The sequence below is a fragment of the Mirounga angustirostris genome, unplaced genomic scaffold (genome assembly GCF_029215605.1).
Source record: "Mirounga angustirostris isolate CCGP_5_RB_7025 unplaced genomic scaffold, mMirAng1.0.hap1 SCAF_10, whole genome shotgun sequence".
Lineage (NCBI taxonomy): Eukaryota > Metazoa > Chordata > Mammalia > Carnivora > Phocidae > Mirounga > Mirounga angustirostris.
In genome coordinates, this window is record NW_026991718.1 from 72136954 (window position 1) to 72160036 (window position 23083).

The window sequence follows — 23083 nt, forward strand, 5'->3', positions numbered from 1 at the left end:
GAAGCAGGATTCCAGCGGAGCAGGGAGCCCGATATGGGGCTCGATCCCAGGACTCTGGGATCATGACCTGAGCCGAAGGCAGACGCCTAACGACTGAGCCACCCAGGCGCCCTGGTGACGGGTTTTTTAAGTTCTTTTCAACCGTGTTCCTTCCGGTGATATACTGCTTTTTAGTATCTTACCTACGGCAGCCCTGTCACTTGGCCATGAGCCCCAGGTAGAGACCCCCCACCCCATGCCCTGCCCTTCTAGAGCAGTTTAGGGCCTGACGGCACAGGTGTTACACAGCTGAGGGTTCTGGGGTGCAGGGAGCTTAGGGGGCCTGTCCAAGGCCACCTGGCGAGTGAGTGACAGGACTGAGCGTCCAACCCAGGTCTCCTGAGCCTACATCTGGATCTTTCTGAGCTGCCTGAGTCACGGCCGCCCTCTGCGGTTCTTCACTTTCTTCCTCTCTGACCGTTTGGGAAAAGGATGCACGGAAGGCTCTAACGTTTGGACCCTTTGCTTGGGCTTTCCAGAAGCAAGGGCCGTGTCCCCAGGACTTCACGAGTCCCGACGGCTCTCCGGGCCTCCTACTTTGTGCGCACACAGACAGGCCTCCGGCTCGCGGACGTTGCTCTTGCTCGGCTGCCTTCCACTTCCCAGGTTGCCTCATCCGCCTGGCACTGGGCCGAAGAGGTTGTACCGGGCATTTCGGCCCCTTCCTCCCTTCCTGGGAACCGGAGCAGGTTCCCTGCTGAGCCTGCCGAGCTTGTTGAAAGAGCACCTCTGGTTCCCCTCGAGCCCTTCCCTGGGGGCCCGGGACCTGTTGCTAACCGCCCCACTGAAAATGTACTTTTCCCTTCCTGAGAGGAACAGGACGAAATCTCCTTATTTCCACATCCAGTGGCGGAATGGCTGGCATTGTTTCTTCCCTGCCTCCTAAACGCTCAGCTCCTCTTCCTGGCTCTGGCCACCCCTGGATCTGAAAAAGGAAGTAAAACCACAAAAGCATCTCCCTTCGGAGAACCCGCTCTTTCGAAGGGGCTGCTGTTCGTCGGGTACCGCAGTGTGCTAAGCAGCGACGCTCCTCGGCTCTGCTGTTCGGAGTACAGGGTGGATGTGACTGCTTCCGGGGGACAGAGGAGGCACAGAGAGGGCGGATTACTCCCCGAAAGTCACACAGCTACTAGCTGGCTGGGCAGGGATTTGAACACTATGCTCTCCGCCTCCAAGGCCTGCACTGTTTCCACCACTTCATCCTGCCCCCTCAGGGAACAGGCCGAGAGGCAGCACCACAGACCTTTCCGAAGAGGAGCATGGCCTGCTTTCCCACTTCCTAACTCCTCTCTCGTGTGTGACACGCAGCACACATGCACACCCCCCCCTCCTATCCTCCTAGGGAAGCCTCAACTTTTTAAATTACATACATTTTAAATAATTGTGTTTGGAGAGATACTAAAAAAAATATTTACAACTCTTTTCTTCCTGCCCCAAATAACTGGCTGGGGACCTTGGCAAGACATCGGCTGTGCCAAGGCAGGAGGCTGCCACGCACTGCTGTCCCCAGGTCAGAGCCTGGGATGCCCCCCCCCCCCCACCTAGGGGAGCCTCAGGCAAAGCCTCAGGGCCAGTGCCCTCCCATCTGCCCCCACGCCTGCCCCGGGTGCAATCACCTTGCGGCAAAACCCGTGTCAGCCAGCCTGTGACTGTGTAGGACTGTGTAGGTCCCTCTGCCTGGTGCACCACGACCTAAGGGCCACCTTCCTCTCAGACCCAGGCTCAGCCTAGGGTGTCCCACGCTGGCTCTGGGCATGGGGACAGGATGTGGGGACAGCAGGTGCTCCACCTCTGGGCACATGACCACCCTGGCTGGTTTCACCCAGCACAGCTCGTTTTTCAGATGTCCCGGTTTCAGCCTCCCTTCCTGCAACCTGGGCCAAGTTGTCCACCCCCAGATTTCTGTCCCCTGTTCATGGAGCTTGGCTGGGCAATGGCTAGGCCTGCTGGGGCTGCCGGGAGCCAGGAGAACTGCAATGGCAAAAGACAGAGGTGGCCTCAGACACCTTTCAGGAACCATGCTCTGTCCCAAGCACCAGCACCCCTCTGACCGTTGAGGTCAGACTCATTCTTCCTGCTTGTGGCCCCAGAACAGAGGGCTGGGCCAGCCTTCTCCTGGCCTCCTTGGAGAACAGGCTGCCCTTAGCTACCCACGGTCTGCTCTCTGCCCAGTGCCAACTCGGGAACCTGAGAATCACTGAACCAGAGGCAGACTTCCCGCACCCGTCCCTCCCAGCCAGCTGGGGCGGGAGTCATTCTAGAAGATATGAGTGGACATCTAACCACATGCAGGGTTCTTTGCTCGGGAGAGAGGCTCAGGGTGCAGGCATGGTAAGTAAAGAAGCTCCCCGACTAGTTGGGAAGAGAAGTACCATTTAAGGCAGAATTGTTGCCGAGTGGTTATGCTCATTGGCCAGCAGGATCTATCCAATAAGCACCGTACGGGAACTCTGGGCTGGGGTTTCAACAAGGAAGACAGTTTCTGCCCTCAAGAGACACTGGGGATTATGATGTAATCTAGGTGTCCAAGGCAGGTATAAACGGGGCTTTAGGGAGGTCCAGGGGTTCCAGGTTAGGGACGGCTGCCAGGAGCCATGCCCTGTCCCTCCAGCGGGACCTGGCTTGAGCCTGGACCCAATTTAAACCCTGGCTCAAACCAGCCCCCAAAGCCATGCATGCTTCTCAGCTGAGGTTAAACAGCTTGCCCTCCTCCCTGATTCTGTGACAAGTCTGCATGTTTAAGCTTCCTTTTGGGCTTTTCTATTTATGTTGTCATTGATGACTTTGCTCCTAACTCATCTGATTTCAATTTGGACTGATTGGATCCTAATTTTATTACCATGTAATCTGAATGCATGTAATGACTGTAATTATGCCGCTGAGGGAAACAGCTCCTCCACGGCGGGAAGGCCTAAATTTAGGCTTCCCGGCAAGGGCGGCTGCTGGCGGGGTGGACACCCATAGCCACCTCAGAGCTGTTGGGGAGGACAGGGGCCCTCCCTTGCCGCAGCTCGGTGAGGCGGGTATCTGGGGCTTCGTGAGGCCCCTCTGAGGAGCCCTGGGAACATGAAGGAGTGTGAGCGAGGGGTCGGCGAGCCCACCCTCTCTGCGTCCCCTGGACCCCACCCCAGTCCTCTGCTGCACTGCAAGTCTGGGTGTCTCTGCTGGTACCCGCCTACCACCCACGTCCCCACAGCTCCCCACCGGTAAGATGCAGGATGCCAACAGGCCCCCTGTAGAGACATGGGGAGCAAGGGTTTCCCCACTAATCACGGGGTGGGGAAAGCAAGCCGTGATGGAAGAACCTACCACTGGCCTGAACCCTCCACGGTCCGTGCATCTCCCGACCCATCCAGCCTTCTACATACTTTGTCATTTTACGTCACATCTGAGGAACAGACTGTTACTGTCTCCGTTTTACGAATAAGGAAACTGAAGCACAGGAAGCTTGTGTACCAAGACCACCCGGGGATGGGCAGGGAAACTCTAACCCACCTCACGGTGCAGCCGCTTCCTAATGCCTGGAGCCTGTAAGAGGTGGTTCTGCCAGATTGCCCCCTCCCCCCAAAATAAAGCCACACTCTAGAGCCTGGGGCCCGACGCCATGCTTCCCCTTCCTCACTCTGCAGCAAAGAGAGGACAAGGCCCACTGGCGCGGCGAAGCGGGGACCCAGAGAGGGTCGGGCCCTCGTGTCCAGTCCCTGGGACACTTGGCAGGAAGGCTTAGAACACGGAGTCTCCCTTCCCAAGGCTGGATGCCCAAGGAGGGGGGAGTGGCGGCAGGAGGTGGACAGGCTGCTGATTCGGAAGCGCCTGCTTATGCCCCTGGGGCCAGGAACAAGCTGGGCACCCAACCATGGTGAGGGTGGGCTTGCAGAAGGGGGTGGGAGAACAGGCAGGGGAGACCTGTGTGTGGGAGCAGCGCCCTGTGGGGAGACAGACGCTGGGCCTGGAGGGCAGCGGAAGGCACTGGAGGTATTCTGCCCGAAGAGAGGAAAGGTGGGTGGGGCAGATGGCCAAGAGGCAGGAGAGGATGCATTGGACCTCAGGAGGCTGATGTGGGCTCAAGGATGCGGGGACCCTTGGAAAGAAAGCTCCCAGTGGGAGGAGACACCTTTGCAGAGGCTCCGCCCCAGGATGCCACAGGCTCAGAGCAACCACCAAGGGAGCCTGGGGAGGGGAGGGCCGCAGGCCCAGTGCCTTTCACGGCTCCATGCTGCTGGCCTCCTGGAGGACCTCGGAGCCCCGCTGCAGGAAAGCCCGGCCTGTGGGGAGGGGGGGTACCTGACCGTTCAGCCGCCTCAGCAGGGCCCTCGGCAGGCAGCTGAGCACAGGGCAGGGACCTGGGGGCTGGAGCCGAAAGGAACAAGGGGGCCCACAGGGCCTGCGCACACAGCACTGCCCCCTGTAGGAGTGTGGAGCCTCCAGCCAAGTGATGGCTGGCCCAGGGGCTCTGAGGCCTGCCCACGACTGCACTCCTGGGCAGCTGGGGGCCCCCCTCTACTTTTGGAGGTTCTAGCAGGGGAGCGCAGCTACTCGTATACCCTTGACCGAAGAACGGTCCTCCTCTATCGGGGAAGGTCGTCCTCTTCGACAGAGCGCGCAGCTTCGGGAGGGACGCACATGGAGCGGTGAGGGAGGAAGGGGACACCCGCCTAGCCAGCCAGATCAGCCGAATCAACCCTGGCGATCAATGGGGTGACAGATGTCGCAGCCAGATCGCCCTCACATCCCCCCCTCTACTTTTGACTCTACATTTCAAGACTGAACCATAAACCTGATACCAGCCTGAGTTGGGGGACCTACTGTTGCAGATCCGTCTGCTGGTTTTCTCAAGATTTCTCCTTCCAGGCCTGTCTGCCTCACAGCTCCTCATGCACCCCCCCCCATACACACAGCAAGATGTGCATGCCCCGATCTCATGCCCACTGCCACCCTTCTGCAGGAGTCGCTGGGACCTGGGCCCTGCCCCCACAGTTCACTCACCCAGTGCAGGGACCCGATGCAGACCTTGACAGCCATCAGGGGCACGGTGGGATCCGAGGGCCGAAGCTTCATGCACTCCCGCAGCAGTGACACGGCATAGGCCGACTGCAGAAGAAAGGGCAGGTGACACCATCACTGGCAGCCCTGGGTCTCGACAGCCTAGGTGCCTTGTGCCTACAATGGGGGGCGTTCCCAAATAGCCAGTCCTTGCTCTTTCCTCCCAAGAGGCAGGAAGAGGGCCCAGCGGGAGGAGCCCAGGTCATGTTGGCAGACAAATCCCTCCCAGGTCTCAGATTCCGCATCTGGAGAATGGAGGCTGTGAGCCTTGCCCAGGTGATCCGCCAACAGCTCAGGTAACAACAGGTGGAAGCACTTCTAAAGGAATTCAAATGTGAACCACAGACATGATAGAGGCAAAAATGGGCTCTTTTCAAACTTGAGAGTTCAACAGCCTTGGTTTCTAGGTGACAAGATGAGGCCGAAGCTCCACAGGACTTGGAGGCAGGGCTGTGGTGGGGAGTTGAGGGGGTGGGGGGCATAACGGCTGGCAGAGGAGCAGGAGAGAAGCTAAGCTGGCAGAGGCAGAGAGAACCTCCAGACAGGAATCTGGAGCCCCTCAAGGCTCCAGCGACTCAGTCACAGAGACGGGGCCGGAATGGACCTCCTGAGGATGGCCACGTGTGGAGGGACGGCCAGGATGGGAGACCATCCACAGGCAGGCAGGAATACTACCAGTCACAATAATGAGAAAAAGAACACCAGCTAACACTTACTTAGATCTTACTATGTGCCACGCATTGTTATAAACCAGAGCTCAGCAAAACACAGCCCACAGGCCAAATGTGGCCCTCTGCCTGCTCCTGTGAATAAAGTTTTATTGGAACCCAGCCACGCCCGTTCATGTATGTATTGCCTACAGCTGTTTTTCTGACAGAGTGGGGAGTTCCCACAGAGACTGTTGGCCTGCAAAGTCAAAAATGTCTACTGTCTGACCCTGTACAGAAAGTCTGCTGTCCCCTGTTCTAGGTGCTTTATAGATTAAAAAAAATTTTTTTTTAAGACTTTATTTATTTGCGAGAGAGACAATGAGAGAGAGACAGAGAGCATGAGAGGGAGGAGGGTCAGAGGGGGAAGCAGACTCCCTGCTGAGCAGGGAGCCCGATGCGGGACTCGATCCCGGGACTCCAGGATCATGACCTGAGCCGAAGGCAGTCGCTTAACCAACTGAGCCACCCAGGTGCCCTAGATTTAATTTTCACAACTCTCCTGTGAGGTAGGTGAGCCACGTCTCTATTTATAGATGAGGAAACTGAAAGGCAGAGAAGTTAAGTAGCTTGTTCAAAGCCACAGAGCCCATACATGGCTGAACTGAGGTTTGAACAGTCTGGCCCTATGCTCGTAACCACAGCTCTACCTGGCCTCGGTGACTTGGTGCTTCCAGAACAATCTCCCGCTGCACCAGTAGTGACTACCTGGGCAGAAACAGCAGCCTCGGTCTCCCTGCTACACACACACACACACACACACACACACACACACGAGACACACACTCAGGGCTTCTGACTGCATCCAACACTTTTCCAAGAACTCAACAGTGACACCCCCTGCCCCCCAAGTGTGCACACTCCATACTTGTGTGACCCCAAGCTAGGGTCAATGGTACGCAGGGGCATGTGTGTGACCACAGTTCCCATGTACTAAGCCCTACTGTGAGCCAGGCTTCCTCACCATTAATCAGCTTTCACCCTCCCCAGCAACTCCAGACGTACCACTGAGGCAATGGGGGCTCTGGAAGGCTTACCTGTTCAAACTCAGTGTGAGAGACTGGAAGAGAGAGAGCCGGAACCCCAGTGATCTGCGTCTACCCTGGACCCCCAGGCTTTCTCTAGCTACCCCTCCTTCCCCACCAGCTAAGGAAAAGCTCTTCTCAGCCCAGACATGACAGACTGAGGCTCTGGGCTCAGGCATATTAGGCCAGTTCCAGGGGTATCAGCCAAGGGCTAGCTCTGTGCCCAGTGCTGGGCTGGGGTTGTGGGGTCACATGGCTCTTGCCTATTAGGTGCCTGCAGAAAGGCCAGGGGGAGAAGACAAAAGCTACCGTTCCCCACTGCTCTCTCAGAAAGCGAGGGTGTGAGACCCAGCACAGGCGGGTGTCAGCAGATGACTGACTATTCCAGCAGGCTGGGAGACCGGGCTGGGCTGTGGGAAAGGGGACCTCGTGAGGGGCCCAAAGGAGTTGCCAGGCGATCCTGTGAATACCACTCCCAGCCCGCCAGCCATGGCCCCCCCTCCACACACCACAGCAAACCTCGGGCTCCCCTTGGCCTCCTTCCCTGGTTGCTGACCTCTGCAAGGTTGAAGGTTCTCTGTGAAATGAAGGTTCTACAACCCTGACCATCCATGTTCACCCCACACAGACCATAAAGCATTGCTATTTCAGGAGCCATCGGAGGACTCCACAGTAAGGGCAGGCAGCTTGGTTGGTTTTTTGTTTTTTTGGGGTTTTTTTTTTGTCATGCTGGTTACCTAGCAACGCAGCCAATGTGACTGCTGAGGAGACCAAGAGAAGGAGCGACCTAAATCATGTCATGGACCTCATCTTTTCTTCCTGCAGGCTGAACTGTCAAATGTACATACATCTGCCCGGCCACACCTTCGGCACAAGTGCAGGCCTTGATTCCTGCCTTGGGCTTTGGCAAAGGCCAGGTCTGGCCACTCTGGTTGCGGGGTGGGGGGGGGGGCTTCCTGGGCCAACCAGGCAGACTGAGCTGGTGTGCAGGGTGCCTGAGGGGGTGGACAGTGTGCTTCCAGAACAATCTCCTGCTGCACCAAATGCAGGCATGGATATAACCCATTGTCTCCAGCCTGTGCAGCCTCACGTGTGAGAAACTCACCGATCACCCCAACACCCTACCTGTAAGCCCAGCCTTGTACCCACCTGGCTGGTCTGTGAAGGAGCCAGGCTGGGACACCAACTCCCTGGATCCTGGGATGTGCTGGACTGTGTGTGGACCTCTCTGAGCCTGGCTCTTCTCAGTAGGGAGGTTGAAGATCCCATAGCTCCCAGGCTAACACCTTCTCCCTCGACTGGGGAGTTTCCTGGCGCACCGCCAGAGACTAAAGCTAGCTTCTGAGTATCCTACATTCTTCTGAGGAGAGCTCCCCAGCTTTCCTTGGGATCTCAAAGGGGTCTATGACTCACAGAAAGGTTAGGACCACTACCCTGGCCCTGGGCCTCTCCTCCGGGCCCATGCTCACTATTGCAAGATCAGAGGTTCTTTGTTTCCCAGAGGCAGGAAGAAGCTGTCACATACCACTGTGAGCTGTCTTTCCAGGCTCCATGTGAGCTCCAGACCCACCTCCTCCCCTCCCTCAGATCTCACTCTATCTATCTGCGGCCTGAACTCTCCCCGAGCCTTGGCAAGACCCTGCTGAGCACAGAGCCGGAGTAGACCATGTCTGTGCATTTAGGATGCTCTGGTGGGTGGTCAGCGTGATGAGGGTGGGGAAGAGCTTTGGGAAGACAAAGGCCCAGTGGGGGTTGGGGGGTGGGAGGCTCCCCCCTTGATTCTCACTATACTCCCCTGGCTCCTTCCCACCTATCAGGCTGCAGCACTGGCTCGTCTTCCTCTTCCCTGCCTAACCTTCGTGGGGGAGGTGCAGGCAAGCCGAGGAGGGCCCTCTTCTGAGCGGAGCTGCAGGGCTAGAAATGGCAGGTGGCACAGATGGGCGGGGGGCCGGGGGGGGGCCGGAATTCCCTCAGCCCCACAAAAGGGCTCTGGGTGTTTACAGCTCTTGGAACGATTTGCAAGCTCCTGCCACCTTCTTTCCTGCATTCATAGCATCCTTGGCTCTAACACCCTCAGCACCCAGCTCCGGAAAGGTTTTCCTTTCATGTTACTGCTGAAAATAGAGGCTTATGTAAGTGTAATTCTCATCAGAGGAGAAACCAGGGGGTGCTGGAACAGGGCTTGGGGGTAAGCAAAGGTGGCCCCGGTGACCGGGGATAAGGTCAGTCCCCTCACGCTGGGCAGAGCCTCCGTCCCAGGCACAACCGCTGGCGCAGTTCTCCCCCCAGACTCCCTTGTGGGTGCTGCTGCTCTGCTCCACCTTGAACCCTCCCCTCCTAGGCAGGTCCTCCCATGGCAAGGTCCTTTCCTGACACCCCACCTGATGGGCAGGAAGAGAGCTCCAGCCCAAATGAACGCGCCCCTCGCTCAGAACCCGTGTCCCAAGCCTGTGGCACGCAGTTGTACTCTTCAAGTCTCACGTGGAAATGCTCTGTTGCCCCATGTGTGCACATGTACGAGGAGAAAAGCACCCACAGACCCACAGTTGCACGCCTGTAACTCCCAGGTGGACACCAGATTCACACAGGGGTGTGTGTGTGACCCTCCGCGGGCCCTCACTCTCCCAGAGATAAAAATCCGATGCTGGAGAACATTTCTGACTCACCGCCGTGCCCTCTGCCTAGCCCTGGAAGGGACCGGAGGAGAGCAGAGGCCCCAAAGGCAGGTGTGCAACCTCCCCCACCCAACACACGCCCTGGGTCTTACCTTCCCACAAGCCACCATGGAGAGGGCCACTTGGTACCAAAGGTGAAATTCTTCAAACGCAAACTTCATGGCTCGCTCCAGGCACTGAGGAGAGGGAGTCAGTCAGCACGCTCCCCCCCAGGGGTCCTCCCACCCTCAGCGAATCCAATACCCCCCAGGGCAATCACTGCCCAAATCACTTCTTATAGGAGGCTGCAGGAGGCCCATACTTGGTTCCTGTCAGAAAACTCCAGGCATAACCTGCCCCTGCCACGGGGCAGGTTATGCTGTGTGACCTTCTGCAAATCTCCTACCCTCTCTGGCCCTTGGTTCCTACCTCCCTAACATGTGACTGCCTCACAGGGCAATGGGGAAAAGAGAATGAAATTGATTCTGAGTTTTTAACATGTAAACATCCCATAAAAATAATAACTGGTATTTATTATTGTTGTGCATGGTACCACTCTCAGGTTTTTACACGTATTAACCTATTCACTCTCCCCAACAACCCTGGGAGGTGGGTTCTTCCATTATCCCCATTTCACAGATGAGGAGGCTGAGGTCTGAATGACTTGCCAGAGTCACAGGGCCTGTAAGTGGCAGAGCGGGCCGACTACAAAGCTACCCAAGTGGAAAGGCTTTTCTCGGTTCTGCTGTTCTCTATGACGACTAAGAAAACTGACTGCCCCACTGGCCTGTCTGATCCTGCGCAGCCCCAAATCAGGGGCAGTCTGGTGAGGTCCGGCAGACGCTACCAAGTGCTTCCACATGGTGGAGGCAGAAGCCAGCATGTGAGGCCAGGATTCGCCATGGTCGGGAGGGGCAGCGGACAGACGTGAGGTTCTGGGACCAGACAGCATGGGCTTTAAGAGCTCAATGGCCTGGGTTCGCGTGCTGGCTCAGGTGCACCCCTCCACCATCTAGGGCAAGAAACAACCTCTCTGGGCCTTGCCTTCCTCACTGGTAAACTTGAGAGAGCATCGCTTCAAGAAGGTATCACCTAAAAGCACCTTGCATGGTGCTGGGTGCAAGCAGGGGCTCAGCAGATGTCACCAGCTCTCCTCTCAGGGGCCCTCCTAACCACACAGAAAGAGAAACTACCGCCAAGAGGCCCACTCCTGTACGAAGAGATGGGGCCCCAGAGCCACCTTTGATCCCAGCCCAGATGTGAAAACTCAGAAATGTGTGCATGCCATTCACCTTGCGGGGAATGGAGAGGGGCAGCTTGGTGCACCGGTCCCCCCGCCCTCACCCCAAAGAGGCACCACCCCAGGAGCGCTGCCCCACCAGGGTTTGCTCAATAGAATGGGGTTGCTCTGTCCAGCTTGGGTGGGAGGGGGTCCAGGGCCCTGACTCACACCAAGTTCAGAGCTCTACCAGCAGAGACACTCACATCCAGTATCATCCACGTGGGAAACTGGGGGATGGATAATTTCCCCCTTGTGCTTCTCTATACAATGCCTTGTGTTCTTTCAAAAGAAAAACACATGAAAACACTAGTAAAACAACCCAAACCAAAACCCAAACTACCCATCCCGCCAGGGAAGGGCAGCTCTCCCAGCCCTGGAGGTGGAACGGTCCCAAGCCTCGTCTCCCAAGGACTAAGCTGCACCCCTTGGCGGAGGCAGGGAATGGACAGTGGAGGAGGTCAAATGGTGGTTCCATCTGACTTCTGGAGGGGGGTGTCGCCGTACCTCAGAGAGCATGACGTACTGGCCCCTCCTGCCCAGCGTGATGCTCAGGAGGTCATAGATGGCTGCAGCATTCCGCAGGCTCACCGCCCGGTCCTCCTCCTGCTCCGGTGCCCGGCTCAGCACCACATCCCGAGTAGCCTGCGGGGCGACGTGGTTGGGGAAGGAGCAAGGATGGAAAATAAGCAGCTGCCTGCCTCCAAGACCCAGTGACCATCATCCTTACACTGCTAACCCAGGCTATGCTCCCAGAATCTGCCAGGGCCTTTCCACCGTCCTCACGAAGGCCCCCACGAAAGGGAGGAAACCTCTACCTGTAGCCGAGGTTGGGGTGAGGGACCAGTTCCGAGGGCTCCTGGTAGTCAATGTTTTAGTCTGCAAAATCTCAAACCTACAGAAAAGTTGCCAGGCTGATGGCACTGACCACACGTGCTTTGTTGCGCTCTAGTATATGATTATAAGGATAGAGTCATGAAGGTAAGATGACCCTTGACCCCTAAGTACAACCACACGAGGAATGCCAGTATTTCAGGAAACGTACAACTGATGCCTCTACTACGAGCTCACAGTCAGATCTCCCGCCTGCCCACCGATGGCCCTATTAGAAGTCTTTTTGTCCCAGAACCCAACCCAGGACCAGGCCCACAATTCCGGGGCCGTGTCTCTTCAGTCTCCTCTCATCCAGAAGGGCCTGGACCTCATCTTTCAGACACTGGCATTTTTTGAAGATAGAGGCGAGAGGTTCTGTGGAACAGCTCCTTGTGAGCTTGTAACTGTCCCCTCACAGAGCTTCAGGTAATATCTGGAAGTGTCTAGATGATGTGGGTGGTTCTGCTGCTGGACTCACAGGAGGGCAGGTTGGGCTATGGCCCCTTGATATCCCTCTGATAAGGACCTCCTGGCCCAATATGTCCTTCCCATCACCCCTGTGTTCAAACCAGACCTGATCCTTGACTCCTTCTGACCACAGAACTCTCCTCTCAGAGTTCCCTAAGAAACATCTCCCGTTAACACATGGCCTCTGTGCTCCGTGTCCAGAGCTCAGGAGTTCAGTGCTCAGAGCTGCCAGGTAGCTGCTGGTCAGGGGGAGTGGGGGGGTTGGGGGGGGTAATGGGAAAATGTGCTTTAGTAGTAGGAGATTCTGTACAATCCGAAGCAGGGAGCTCTGTATCACAAAGCCTGAAATCTCCCCACTGGGGATTTGGGACCCTCTTATTCTGTGGCCTATGGTCCCACTCCCTCTTGTCAACCCATACTCTGGAGACAACACTCAGGCCTGGGAGTAATTCAACATGAATCATAGGGTCCCTGAGCTGAGCAGCCACAGGGCAGGGACCAGGCTAGGAATGCTCTATGAACGAACACACACACACCCGCTCACCTACCCCTGAGGGCTGTATCTGAGCTGAAGCGAAGCTGGGTTCCAGCCAGATGCTCCTGCTGGCTACTCCCGGTATCCCTCTCCCTCTGTAGTAGGGGTTGAACCCCCTTTTGTGTGTTGGGACTCACCCTCTTCTACTCCCCCACACAGGACCTCAGAACCAAGGATGCTGGGATAAAAAGGAGCTGCTGGCCCTTAAAGCCAATTTCTCACTGTCAGATCCAAATCATCCTTCCTGTCCACAGATGGTCTTCAAAACCTCCTTCCAGGCAGGATTATGAACCCCTCCTCCAGGTCAGGGCAACGCCCCCACGGGTGGGGGGCCATAGAGGCAGAAGAAGCCCAATGGCCTTCAGACTGCAGGCTCTGAATGTGTCCTGTTGTGCAGGGCTGAAGTGTGTTCCAGAGGCTTCTGGAAGCCAAGATACCTCTGAGACCCAAGGAAGTGACTCACCCATGGGGGCACTTCCGGAAGGCAGGCCAGCGGCCAGGGGCCCTGATGGGTACCCCTCCTGCCACGGCAGGCGAGGGCTGCCACCACCCCCATGTCCATGGACCAGCCCCAGGAGAAGGTGCAGGATGTCAGGGGATCCCCAGAAAGGATGAGCGCTGGTGCCAGCCTGATAAACAAGAGCTGGTCGGGAACTCTGAAGGGTTAAGGGGAGAGAAGTAGAGAGGGAAAGTGCCAGAGAAATCCCACTCCTTCCCAGTGAAATCCACCCACACAGGCACCATCAGGAAGAGAGAAGAGATTCTGAGAGGCTTGGCAGGAGCTTTTTGACAAAGCGGAGTAGGAACACAAAACTGGCCACGTACCTCCCCACTCCTCCACTTCCAGCCCTCCCCTCCAGAACTCCCCAGCTCTGGCCCGCGAGAGTGGGGCCCTGAGAGGGCCTGGCCAGGCAGCCAGGACAAGGGTGGAGGCAATGAGAGGACACAAGGTACGGTCCCTGTCCTCAGGGAGGGGACACTGGAGCCCAGAAGCAGCTGCAGTACTTGTGCTCAGTGCAAGGGACCTAGAAACCTGGTGGGAGAGAGGGGTCCTGATGGAAAGGGGACAGCGCGGGCAGCCTGCAGCGGGGCAGTGGGGGTGCTTTTCTGTGGGGTACGGGGAGAAGCCTGGCTGGGCACATGCAGGATCTGGGAAGCTATCCGTGCAGACCGGTCTTGTTCTGGGGATGGTGAGCAGCGAGCTGGGACCACGGGCCTCAGCTCTGGTTGGCCTGTCCTTGAAGAGTAAGCCCTGCAGACCCCAACTCCCATCCCCCTCCAGACTGCTCCAGCACAAAGTCAAAGCTCCTTCTCTGTGGCTGCCACGAGGCCTGGCCCACCTGGCCAGCGTCTCCCCCAACTAGCTCTCGGTCCTCCCCCTGCTCCACAGAACTCCCCGCAGCTCCCTCTCAGCACCAGGGACTGTCTATGCCCTCGGTCAACCTGGATGCCTCCTGGCTCCTCACAGCTCAACTCAGGTACCTGTCAACCTGAGCGACCCTGCCAGGCAAGGCCGCCCCCCTCCTCTCCTCTCCTAGCATGGGGCACACACCCCAGCCCCTGTATACCCAAGAGTTCCCTGGTTCTTGGGGCAGGGACATGTCTCCAGCACCTTCCTTGGTCCATGTTTGTAGAATGAGTGATGTTGAGCAAGATTTCTGGGCTTGGTGTGGAAATGTTCTCCTCTTGCCCTCGACCTTGACCTTTAAGACAACAGTGTCTCTGACTGTGTGCTTAGGGGTGGATTTCCAGCACTGGGCTGGGATTAAGTCAGAAAACCAGGAACAGAACTGAACATGTCCTCAGCCTGGGGGCTGGGCCTCCCCAGGAGGCAGACAGCAGGGAAGAGGTCTCCTGGGGTGGGGGGTGGGGGGTCCTCAGGAACTGGCCTGTTTTAAGAGGGAAGCAAGGTTCCACAAAGGAAAACCAAAAGCAGAAGTTTGCCCTGGTTGCTATGGCTCTTGGGGAGGGCTGCGGTAAAAGGATGTGGTGGTGTTCGCTGGGTGGGGGAAAAAGGGGCAGAAGGAAGGAAGCTGTGGGGGCTAGTGACGCGGCAGGAATTCATGTGCAGCACGGAGGGCGGGGGCCTCAGACACTCTGGGAGCTTCGAGTCGCTGCCCACATGCCCCGGGTGTCCTGTTCCCTCCTCCCCTGGGCTCACCACCCTCAGGCCAGCGATGCTCCCAAATTCACCAGCAGCCTGCCTTGAACTAGTCCCAGCCACTCTTTTCCTCCACCACTCAAATGGCCTTGCTAGGAAATCCTTCAGATCAAATGCAGAGAGAGAGATGAATGTACCTATGACCTATAAAGCAGTATGGAGACACTGAATATTCTTCTCACCACAACCATCCTTACTCCTCTGGGAGTAATGAAGAATCTTCTCCCCTCATTCCTCCCGGCACCATCTCCAGGCCCCCACCTCTGGGGATGCCTTGCCCTTGTTTGGACCACACATTTTGTCCTGGGCAGGGCTCCTGAGCTGTATGGCTCCTAAACCTGGGTCCTCTGGCTGTCCCCTCCAGTGCAGCCTCCTCCAAACTGAGGACACTCACCCCAGGCCCTCTGCAAACCAGAAGAGAAAAAGCCAAAAAAAAAAAAAAAAAAAGCACGCACCTCCCTACCCCCCTCCTCCAACAGCTCATCACTGCCAGTGTGACCCATATCTGGTCTTGGGAGAAGGAAAGGATCCATGAAGCAAGCCTAGGGCCTTACGGGAGGGCTGGCGGGGAACTGCCATGTCCCCAGGCTGGCCAGCCCATGTGAAAGCCAAGGCAGGCAACGCTCCATCCAACAGCCATCCCTTATGTGTGCCACACATTAGCTTTTCAAGGTCACATCCATCACATCTCATCCGGACTCACAATAACCCCACAGGGGTGCAGGAGGGAACCAGGATGCCCTATTTGCAGATGGGAAACGGAGTCCCAGAAAGTGAACTAATTGTGCGAGGTCCCCGGGAGGTAAGGCTGCACCTTCAAAGGCCAGTCCAGGATGGCTTCTGCTGCCTCATGGGCCTCTCCTGGTCCCGACCGTCTGCTGACTGCAAGGCCTCAGACTGCACTGACTTTCGTTTCCACCCAGCCCCGTTTCTCCTTTCTAATCCTCCACACAAGCAGGGTGAGAGAAGGAAAGGGAGAACTTGTGGACTACTTTGTGAGTGGCAGCTCACAATGACCTCATGTACTATTGTCCTATCTCACAGATGAGAAGACTGAGGCCCAGGGAAGCTCCCCCAGGCATACAGATAGGAGGGACCCAGATTAGAACCTGGACATTCTGACTTCACCCCCAGAGTCCTCTGAAGAAGTGTCCAGTAGCCTTGTCCATGCCATCAGAGGCCCCAGGATGGCTCTGCTTATAGGGGAACCAAAGCAAAACACCAGGCTGCGCCTTCCCAATCAGGGAAAAAGCCCCTTGGGCAATGTGTCCAGGGCCCTGCTCCACGCTGTTCTCAGACACAGCTGCTCTACCTTGGCCAAGCACCCAGTCTCAGGGCCTGCTGCTGGCACCCCCCCAAATCAGCCCAGAAAGGAGTCTGCCAGCAGTGTCTGTGACTGGCACCTGCCCCTCTCTGGAGGGCGCCGTCCTGTTCCACTCCTGCTGTCCTGCCCCACCAGCAGACGGAATTACCACGGCTTTCAGGCTGCCAGTCCACAGAGCCAAGAAATACCATGCTCAGTGACGTGGCCCATCCACCCAGAGCCCCGGCCAGGCCCAAGCCGGCCCCCACTCTCCTGCCGTGTCAGGCTTCGGTGGCAGGAATCACACTCTCTGGCTCTTCCTGCCAGCAAGGGCGAGAGGATCTCCCGCCTCTACTGAGCCGCCTGTTCTGAGCTTTCAGCAGTAGCAGACCCTCTACCATGGCAGCCTGCAGCAGAGCAAACGAGGTGCCAAAAGCCAGAACAATCTGTGCTCATCTGCCGAGTCCCAAATGGAACCGAGCCCAAGAAGCACTTTTTTTTTTTTTTAACTGAATGGTATCCTCAAACCAATTTTTCTCCCAACCTGATCTGAGCCTGATTATTCTCTAAAATGACTGAATCGGAAGCAAGCATTTATCAGGACAAACAAACCCGTGTTGAACATCTCTAACGTACCAGGCACCTGTGTGGTTTGTTTTCTGGCTTTTGCTGTGCAAGAAAGGCCTTATTAGCCTCATTTTACAGATGAGAAAACTAAGGATCAGGGAGGGAAGAACCTTGCCCAGGCCCCGCAGACTGAGAATGGCAAATTCAAGGCTCAAACTGCTGGTGTGACACTGGACAGGGCACGGTTCACCTGCAGGCTCCAGTCCCCAGAGGCTACCCGTCCACCCCACTCTCACTCAACACTGGGCCTTTGGGGCCTTTCAGTTCCTGAGCACCTGATACCAGCAGCAACTTCTCCACCAGCTGAATGAAACAGGGACCCACGGATTCAGTCTGCCTCCGCATATATTTTTATGCCTAGATGAGTATTTTAGAAAGGATCAAGACTTCTGTACTTCCTGGTTCTCCAACTGTTTGAGAAAATCAGACTAGTTTTGATACAGAGTTCTTTAAAGACTAGAATATACACTTGGGGTTCAGGAGACTGGGGTGATTCCTTCTGATGTGAGGACCAGGATTTTCTCCAGGTCCTTGGATACATCTCCAGTAGGTGGGAGTACATCTGGGGCGGGAGTAATGATTGACCGAGATGGGATGGACGGACAGATGGATGGAAGGATGGATGAGCAAATGGGTGGGTGGATGGATGGCTTTTAAAATGTCCTTTTGGCTCCAAAGACTAAAAACTAGGTCCAAAACACAAATCTTCTTCAACCAGTTATCACTCGCACACGTTGCATTTCTGTGACGGCATTTGTAAGATTTCTATTTACCTCTTGAAACACGAGGATGTGGGGGGGGTTCTCTATTCATTCTGATCATGCTCGGTTAGCCTTTTACAAAAACCATATCCAAGGTAACGGCCCCACACTCAGGACAGCTTGCAGGCTACTCCTCTGAGTTCCAAACCACAAAATAGGGGCCGACATGCTCAAGAAATCTGCACAAGTGCTCCGGCGATCCTGGAGGTGGGGAGTTTTGATGATTGTGTCTCCTGGGCTGACTGTGCTGGAGTAGCTTTTACCTCAGCATAATGGGTTCTGCAGGTATTAGGCAAAGCTAAGTAGCAGCCAAGACAGCCAGCTGCTGTTCTAGAGGCTTCTGCCTATCAACTGCGGCCACACCCAGGCAGCACCAAAAGGAGATGAGGAAAACCCTGCAAGTACCTGGGGGCCAGGCTGAGCCCCAGGGTTCAGCGAAGGGATCAGAGCCTGGGAGGCGGGCACGGTGGTGACTTCACCTGACCGAGAATGGGACCCGCACGGAAGGAGGGTATGAAACGAGAGCAAGAGAGAAGCCAGAGGCTATCCGGTCACTCTGAGAAACAGCTCCAGGCCACTGAGGCCAGATCCAGATCCCAGGAGGAAAGCTCTGTAGAGGAGACTCCAAAGCTCTCCCCCCAATTCCTGAAGTTTCTAAACGTGTGACAGGCTGGGTGTGAGCAAGAGGAAACAAACTAGCAGGCCCTGGAGGAGTGCCTCCTCCCGGCCCAGTGCACAACTTCCTCTGCTTTGCATGCTCAGGGAATCCCCAAGACGCCGCCTGGCAAGCCGGCCCGCACCCCGAGTCTCTGGGACAGGCCATCAAGTCACACAGCCTCCTGCAAAAGGGCAGGAGCTGCTAGGAGGGAAATCACATATTTAGGAAAACTCTTGGCTCCAAATGTGGGCCCCCTTTTAGTAAAAGGCCATTCTCCACTCTGAGATAGGGGGCAGCTTGAGGGTTTGGGGTGGGGGCAGGGGGGATAACCTAATGGAAAGGCATCTGAACTCTGATCCTGGGCACCCAGATAGGGCAGAGGCCACGGAAAATGGCTGGGAGAGACAGAGTCCAGCCTCAGCCCCCCTGCCATCTCACGCCAACAGGCATGTCCCTGTTGATAAAGCCCTCCCTGAACCTCGTTTCATTTGAGTCTCAAAATCACCCCCTTGGCCCTTTTATAGATGAGGAAACTGAGAACCAGAGCAGCTTGGAAGTGGCAGAATCGGGACTGCGGTCCAGGGCTTGTGCTCCATGGCCCATGCTTTGGAAGCTATGTAGGGAGGCAGACATGATTTGAATCATGGCTGTGAGGATTACTAGTATATGACGTTGACCAAGACAGATACCTGTCCTGAACCTTACTTTTCTCATCTGTAAGATGGGAATATATTAGACTGAAGTGTATGAAATTGTTATTTGTCATACGGCTCAACATAAAATGCCTCCCTCTCTGAGATCATCAGCTTGGAATCTGGCAGAGAAAGGACCTAAGGAATGTTTCGGCTTTCACCTTTTTACCTCCCACCTGTAATCCTCAGCACAGGGAGAGGAATTTCCCCAGACAGGTGACTTAAGTGCAGTTGCAACCGAGGGTGTGGGTGGGGAGATGGCTCAGGTGTGGGGGGAGGGGGGCAGGGAGGGATCTGGTCTATGTCTGAGGTTCCATTATTAGAAACCGGGGCCCAGTCTGTGGTCAGAGTGGGGGCCCATTTTCTGTGAAAAGTGCACTGTTCTCCCGTGAAAATCAAATCTGGCATTCGGTATTTCTATCCTCACCTTAGGCTAACCAGTTAGATGCCCCTCCTTGGAACAACCACTTTCCCCCTCACCTGCATGACCCTGTAAACCTTTTAGTACCACAGCCTAGCTGAGGAAGGCTATGATCTCTTGCCGCCCCAGTCCAGTGCCCCACATCCTGCCTACGTGCTGGGACCCACTGATGTGGAGGAAACCCACTGACCAAAGCACTCATGGCCCCAGCTATTCAAGGGTGCATTCGTTTCCATCTGTTCATGGGGGCTTGTTTCTTAAACTCCTACTTCCACACACTGCTCTCAGATGTGCCAGTTTAGCAAAGTTAGTTCTCAACCTGGGGGGTTCCCAGCTCCCAAGCTCCGAGAGGCCCCTCAGTTAGAGGGCTCAGACCCAGCCTTGGACTCCTCTGTAGCACACCCCCACCCCTGGCTTCTGTGGCTCCTGCACACCCCTCCCCGCCTCCCCCAGACCAGTCCAGGCCATCCTTCTTACCACTCCCTGGACCACACCCCTCTCCTTCACTGAGCCTCCAGGGCCCATGCGTGCATGCGTGTGGGTATGTACATACATTGGTGCGTGCCTGGCTCATCTCCCCGCCTGCCACGGGGGGAAACGGGTCTTGTGAAAACAGCCAAAGAGCACTTCATGCAGGCTTTGTCCGGCATGCTTTACCCCTCCTCTGCTTTACTTTTCCATAGCACTCAGACACTAGGACCCTGGATAATGTAGTCGCTAATTAATTAATTGTCCACCTCCCTCACTAGAATGTAAGCTCCATGAGGGCAGAGACTTTTCTCCATTTGTTTGCTGCCGTGTTTCCGGCTTCTAGCACAGGCCTGGCACAAAGATGATAATAACGAACCGTTGCGTGAATGAGTGAATTCACTGAGACTCGGAGGTTTTAGATTTGCCGGTGGCCCTCAGCTAACAGTGGTAGAACTGGAAGCACCTGCCCCTTCCACCCCCTCACATCGGTCCCAGAACCAGCACAGGGCTGCCCAATACACACTGCTGACTCACTGATAAGCATCTTTTATAATCCCAGAAGAGGTGTTGGGGACTCCTAACTCAGTCCCTACTCAGGCCCCCGAAGACAGCCTTGTGCACCAGACCCAAACCTAGGAAGTGAGCCTCACCCCCGTGCGGGGGGCAGATGCAAGAACCTTGCTTCAGGGACATCCGTGGGAGGCTGAGCTGGGCCGGGACCTGGCGGCCTGTGCCTGAGGTCCCGCAGCCCTACCCCACCGGGGCAGAGAGGGAAAGGCCTGGAACGTACCATGGACTCACTGATGAGCAGCAGCAGAAGGGCTTCCTCTATATTATCCTTCGGGCAGTAGAGGCTGAAAGACACAGATGGCAGCACTGGGTCCAGCACAAGCCTCCAAGCAGAGCGGCTGGCCCGCCACCCCGGCCCTCCGGCCCCGGAGTCAGCAGCGGCCCTGGTAAGGTGACGCCCTCCTGCATAATTCACAGACACCGATACTACCTGCAGCTCTTTCTCAAGCCGCAGAGTTCTGGATCTGAAAGGCTGGGGTGAGCGGCGGGGCCAGAAATACTGCAGATGCTCTGGGGGAAGAGATGTCCCTTCCAGGGCCCAGGGCTGCATGACACAGCCAGGACAAGGAGCAGGGGAGAGCCGCTCAGATCCTGTCATCAATTATTTAACAAATAAGAGAGGAGGTATATGCAGACTAGCAGGAAGGCAGGTAACCTCCAAATAATTCGACTTGTGGATGCCTTCTAGAATGCTCCTCCCAGCCCCTATCCCGAGACAGTCTTCCCTGGTCTATTCGGCTCCTGCGGATAACTGAAAAGCCTGCCTGACAGTGAGCTGGGTGGCAGCTGGAGGAAAGTGCAGGGCACAGGGAGGGGACGTCGGAGCCCCAAGCGTGGCATGAGACCGGCATGGTCCAGCAGAGCTTACTTGTCTCCTTCGTAGAGGTGAGGTTTCCGCAGGGCCTGCGTGATGAAGGAGTTCTCCTCCTTGCTCATGAACTCAGGCAGTGGGTGGGACAGGGGGCTCCAGTAGCACTCCTCACTCAAGGAGTGTAGTAGGACCCCTGCCAGATGCTTGGCCGCCATCTGGCAGAAAGGGAGGAACTCAGACCCAGAAAGCCCCCCGCCCACCACCGGGCCAAATCTGCCAGCCCTGCAGTGCACTGCCCCTTCGGAGGCCCACCACTCCACTCCACTCCCAAGGAGCCCCCTGTTCTCTCTGTTTCCAGCACTGAGGCCACCCCACCCCTTCTGTTGGCCTTTGATGGCTTCTACTTAATCTTCTGTCCTCTGTCCTCTCCTAGACGGGAGGTACGTTTCCTCCTCCTCTGGCCCCATGGAGCCCAGCACAGCTCGGAGTATTCAGCAGGCCCTTGCAGAGCGTGAAGCCACTGGCCTGGGCAGCGCTCTTGACCACATACCTTCCTGATACTTGATCAAAAATTCTAGAGTGAGAAGCAGCTGTGGCTCTGATTTGGGGTGAATTAAAGCCTAAGAAGGTAGGCCTGAATTGGGGCAGGAAAAGGAGTCCAGGTTATTTATTAAAATCATAAATAATCCCTAAGAGTTAGCCTACCACCTTGCTAGGAAGGGATGACATTGGGTTTTAACTCTGATCTAATGCTAGGGGCTCTGTGCAGTGCTGAGGTAGGGATGCTGCGGGTGCTTCCCAGGCTTGGTGGGAGAGAATGCTGAGATCGATTAACAATGTCTGCCATGAGAACAGACAGGGAGAGGAGAAGCGTGCATGCAACATACTGTCATCCCTGATTCAGAGGCTGCCTGCTAGCACTTCTGTTGTTTCCCACTGAAAGTGGCCCCTGTATAAGCCAACCACAGCCAGCACCCAGCCCCGAGGCATCGCTGTGTTACCACTTTGAAGTTCTGAGTTGCTTTGGTCTCCACTGTACGTAGGACCTCCCGAAGCTCTCTCATCCCTTTCACGATGTTCCTAGGGGGAAGACAGCAGAAGCAGGGTCATTCCCAGCTTAGTTCCCACAGACATCATCATCAAACCTGCAGACTCAAGCAGGGAGCCTGCCCATTTGAGTTTTACTTGAAAACACTCAACTGGACTGAAAGGTCAGAGCTGTGACACCAGGATCCTAGAAGCCCAGGACACTGTCGACCAAAGAACAGGAAGGATCCCTCTCCTCCACAGCCCCCCAGGAACCCTGGCTTCCAGCTCACCACCAGAAGGGGACCAAGATTGAGTATTTCAAACAAGATGTCATTTGGCCCAAAAGCCTTGGCTGGTGTCAGACTGACTTGAATCCGCCTCAAATTTTCCATCTTCCCCCAGCACATCTGGTCAACGCTGGGGTCTATCCTCACCTCTCAGTCCCTGTCACCAGGGCCCCGGACCAGCCTGCATCACCTGGGGCCTGGATAACCACAAGGGCCAGTCACACCTCTTCCCCCAACCCCTGCCAGCCCTCTGGGCCTCGAAATAATTTGCAAGCTTTTTAAAGTGTGACCCAGAATAAAAAAAATACATTTTAGATTGTAACGCAGTATGCACACACTTTCCTTACATAAAACGGAAGCAAGTTTCTTCCTTTTTTTTTTTTTTAAAGATTTTATTTATTTATTTGTGAGAGAGAATGAGAGACAGAGAGCATGAGAGGGAGGAGGGTCAGAGGGAGAAGCAGGCTCCCTGCTGAACAGGGAGCCCGATGCGGGACTCGATCCTGGGTCTCCAGGATCATGACCTGAGCCGAAGGCAGTCGCTTAACCGACTGAGCCACCCAGGCGCCCTGGAAGCAAGTTTCTTGACACACTACTTAGCTCTACTTAGTGCAGGCCACTCTGGTATTTCCAATTTGACTTCTTGCTCTATTCTTCTTTTTTTTTTAA

The 23083-nt window shown here is 55.9% G+C and overlaps 1 protein-coding gene across 2 annotated transcripts in view; it reads right to left on the reverse strand.

Annotated features, from left to right (window-relative positions):
- TTC7A (tetratricopeptide repeat domain 7A) overlaps positions 1-23083 on the reverse strand; it is a 117054-nt gene that overhangs the window by 51294 nt on the left and 42677 nt on the right. For both annotated transcript variants that reach the window (XM_045885050.3, XM_045885053.3), the window contains exons 6-11: positions 22100-22178; positions 21156-21313; positions 20508-20571; positions 11255-11392; positions 9582-9665; positions 5026-5130 (exon numbers count right to left, since the gene is read on the reverse strand). In XM_045885050.3, the coding sequence (XP_045741006.1) occupies positions 5026-5130; positions 9582-9665; positions 11255-11392; positions 20508-20571; positions 21156-21313; positions 22100-22178 (628 nt within the window). The remainder of the gene's footprint in view (positions 1-5025; positions 5131-9581; positions 9666-11254; positions 11393-20507; positions 20572-21155; positions 21314-22099; positions 22179-23083) is intronic.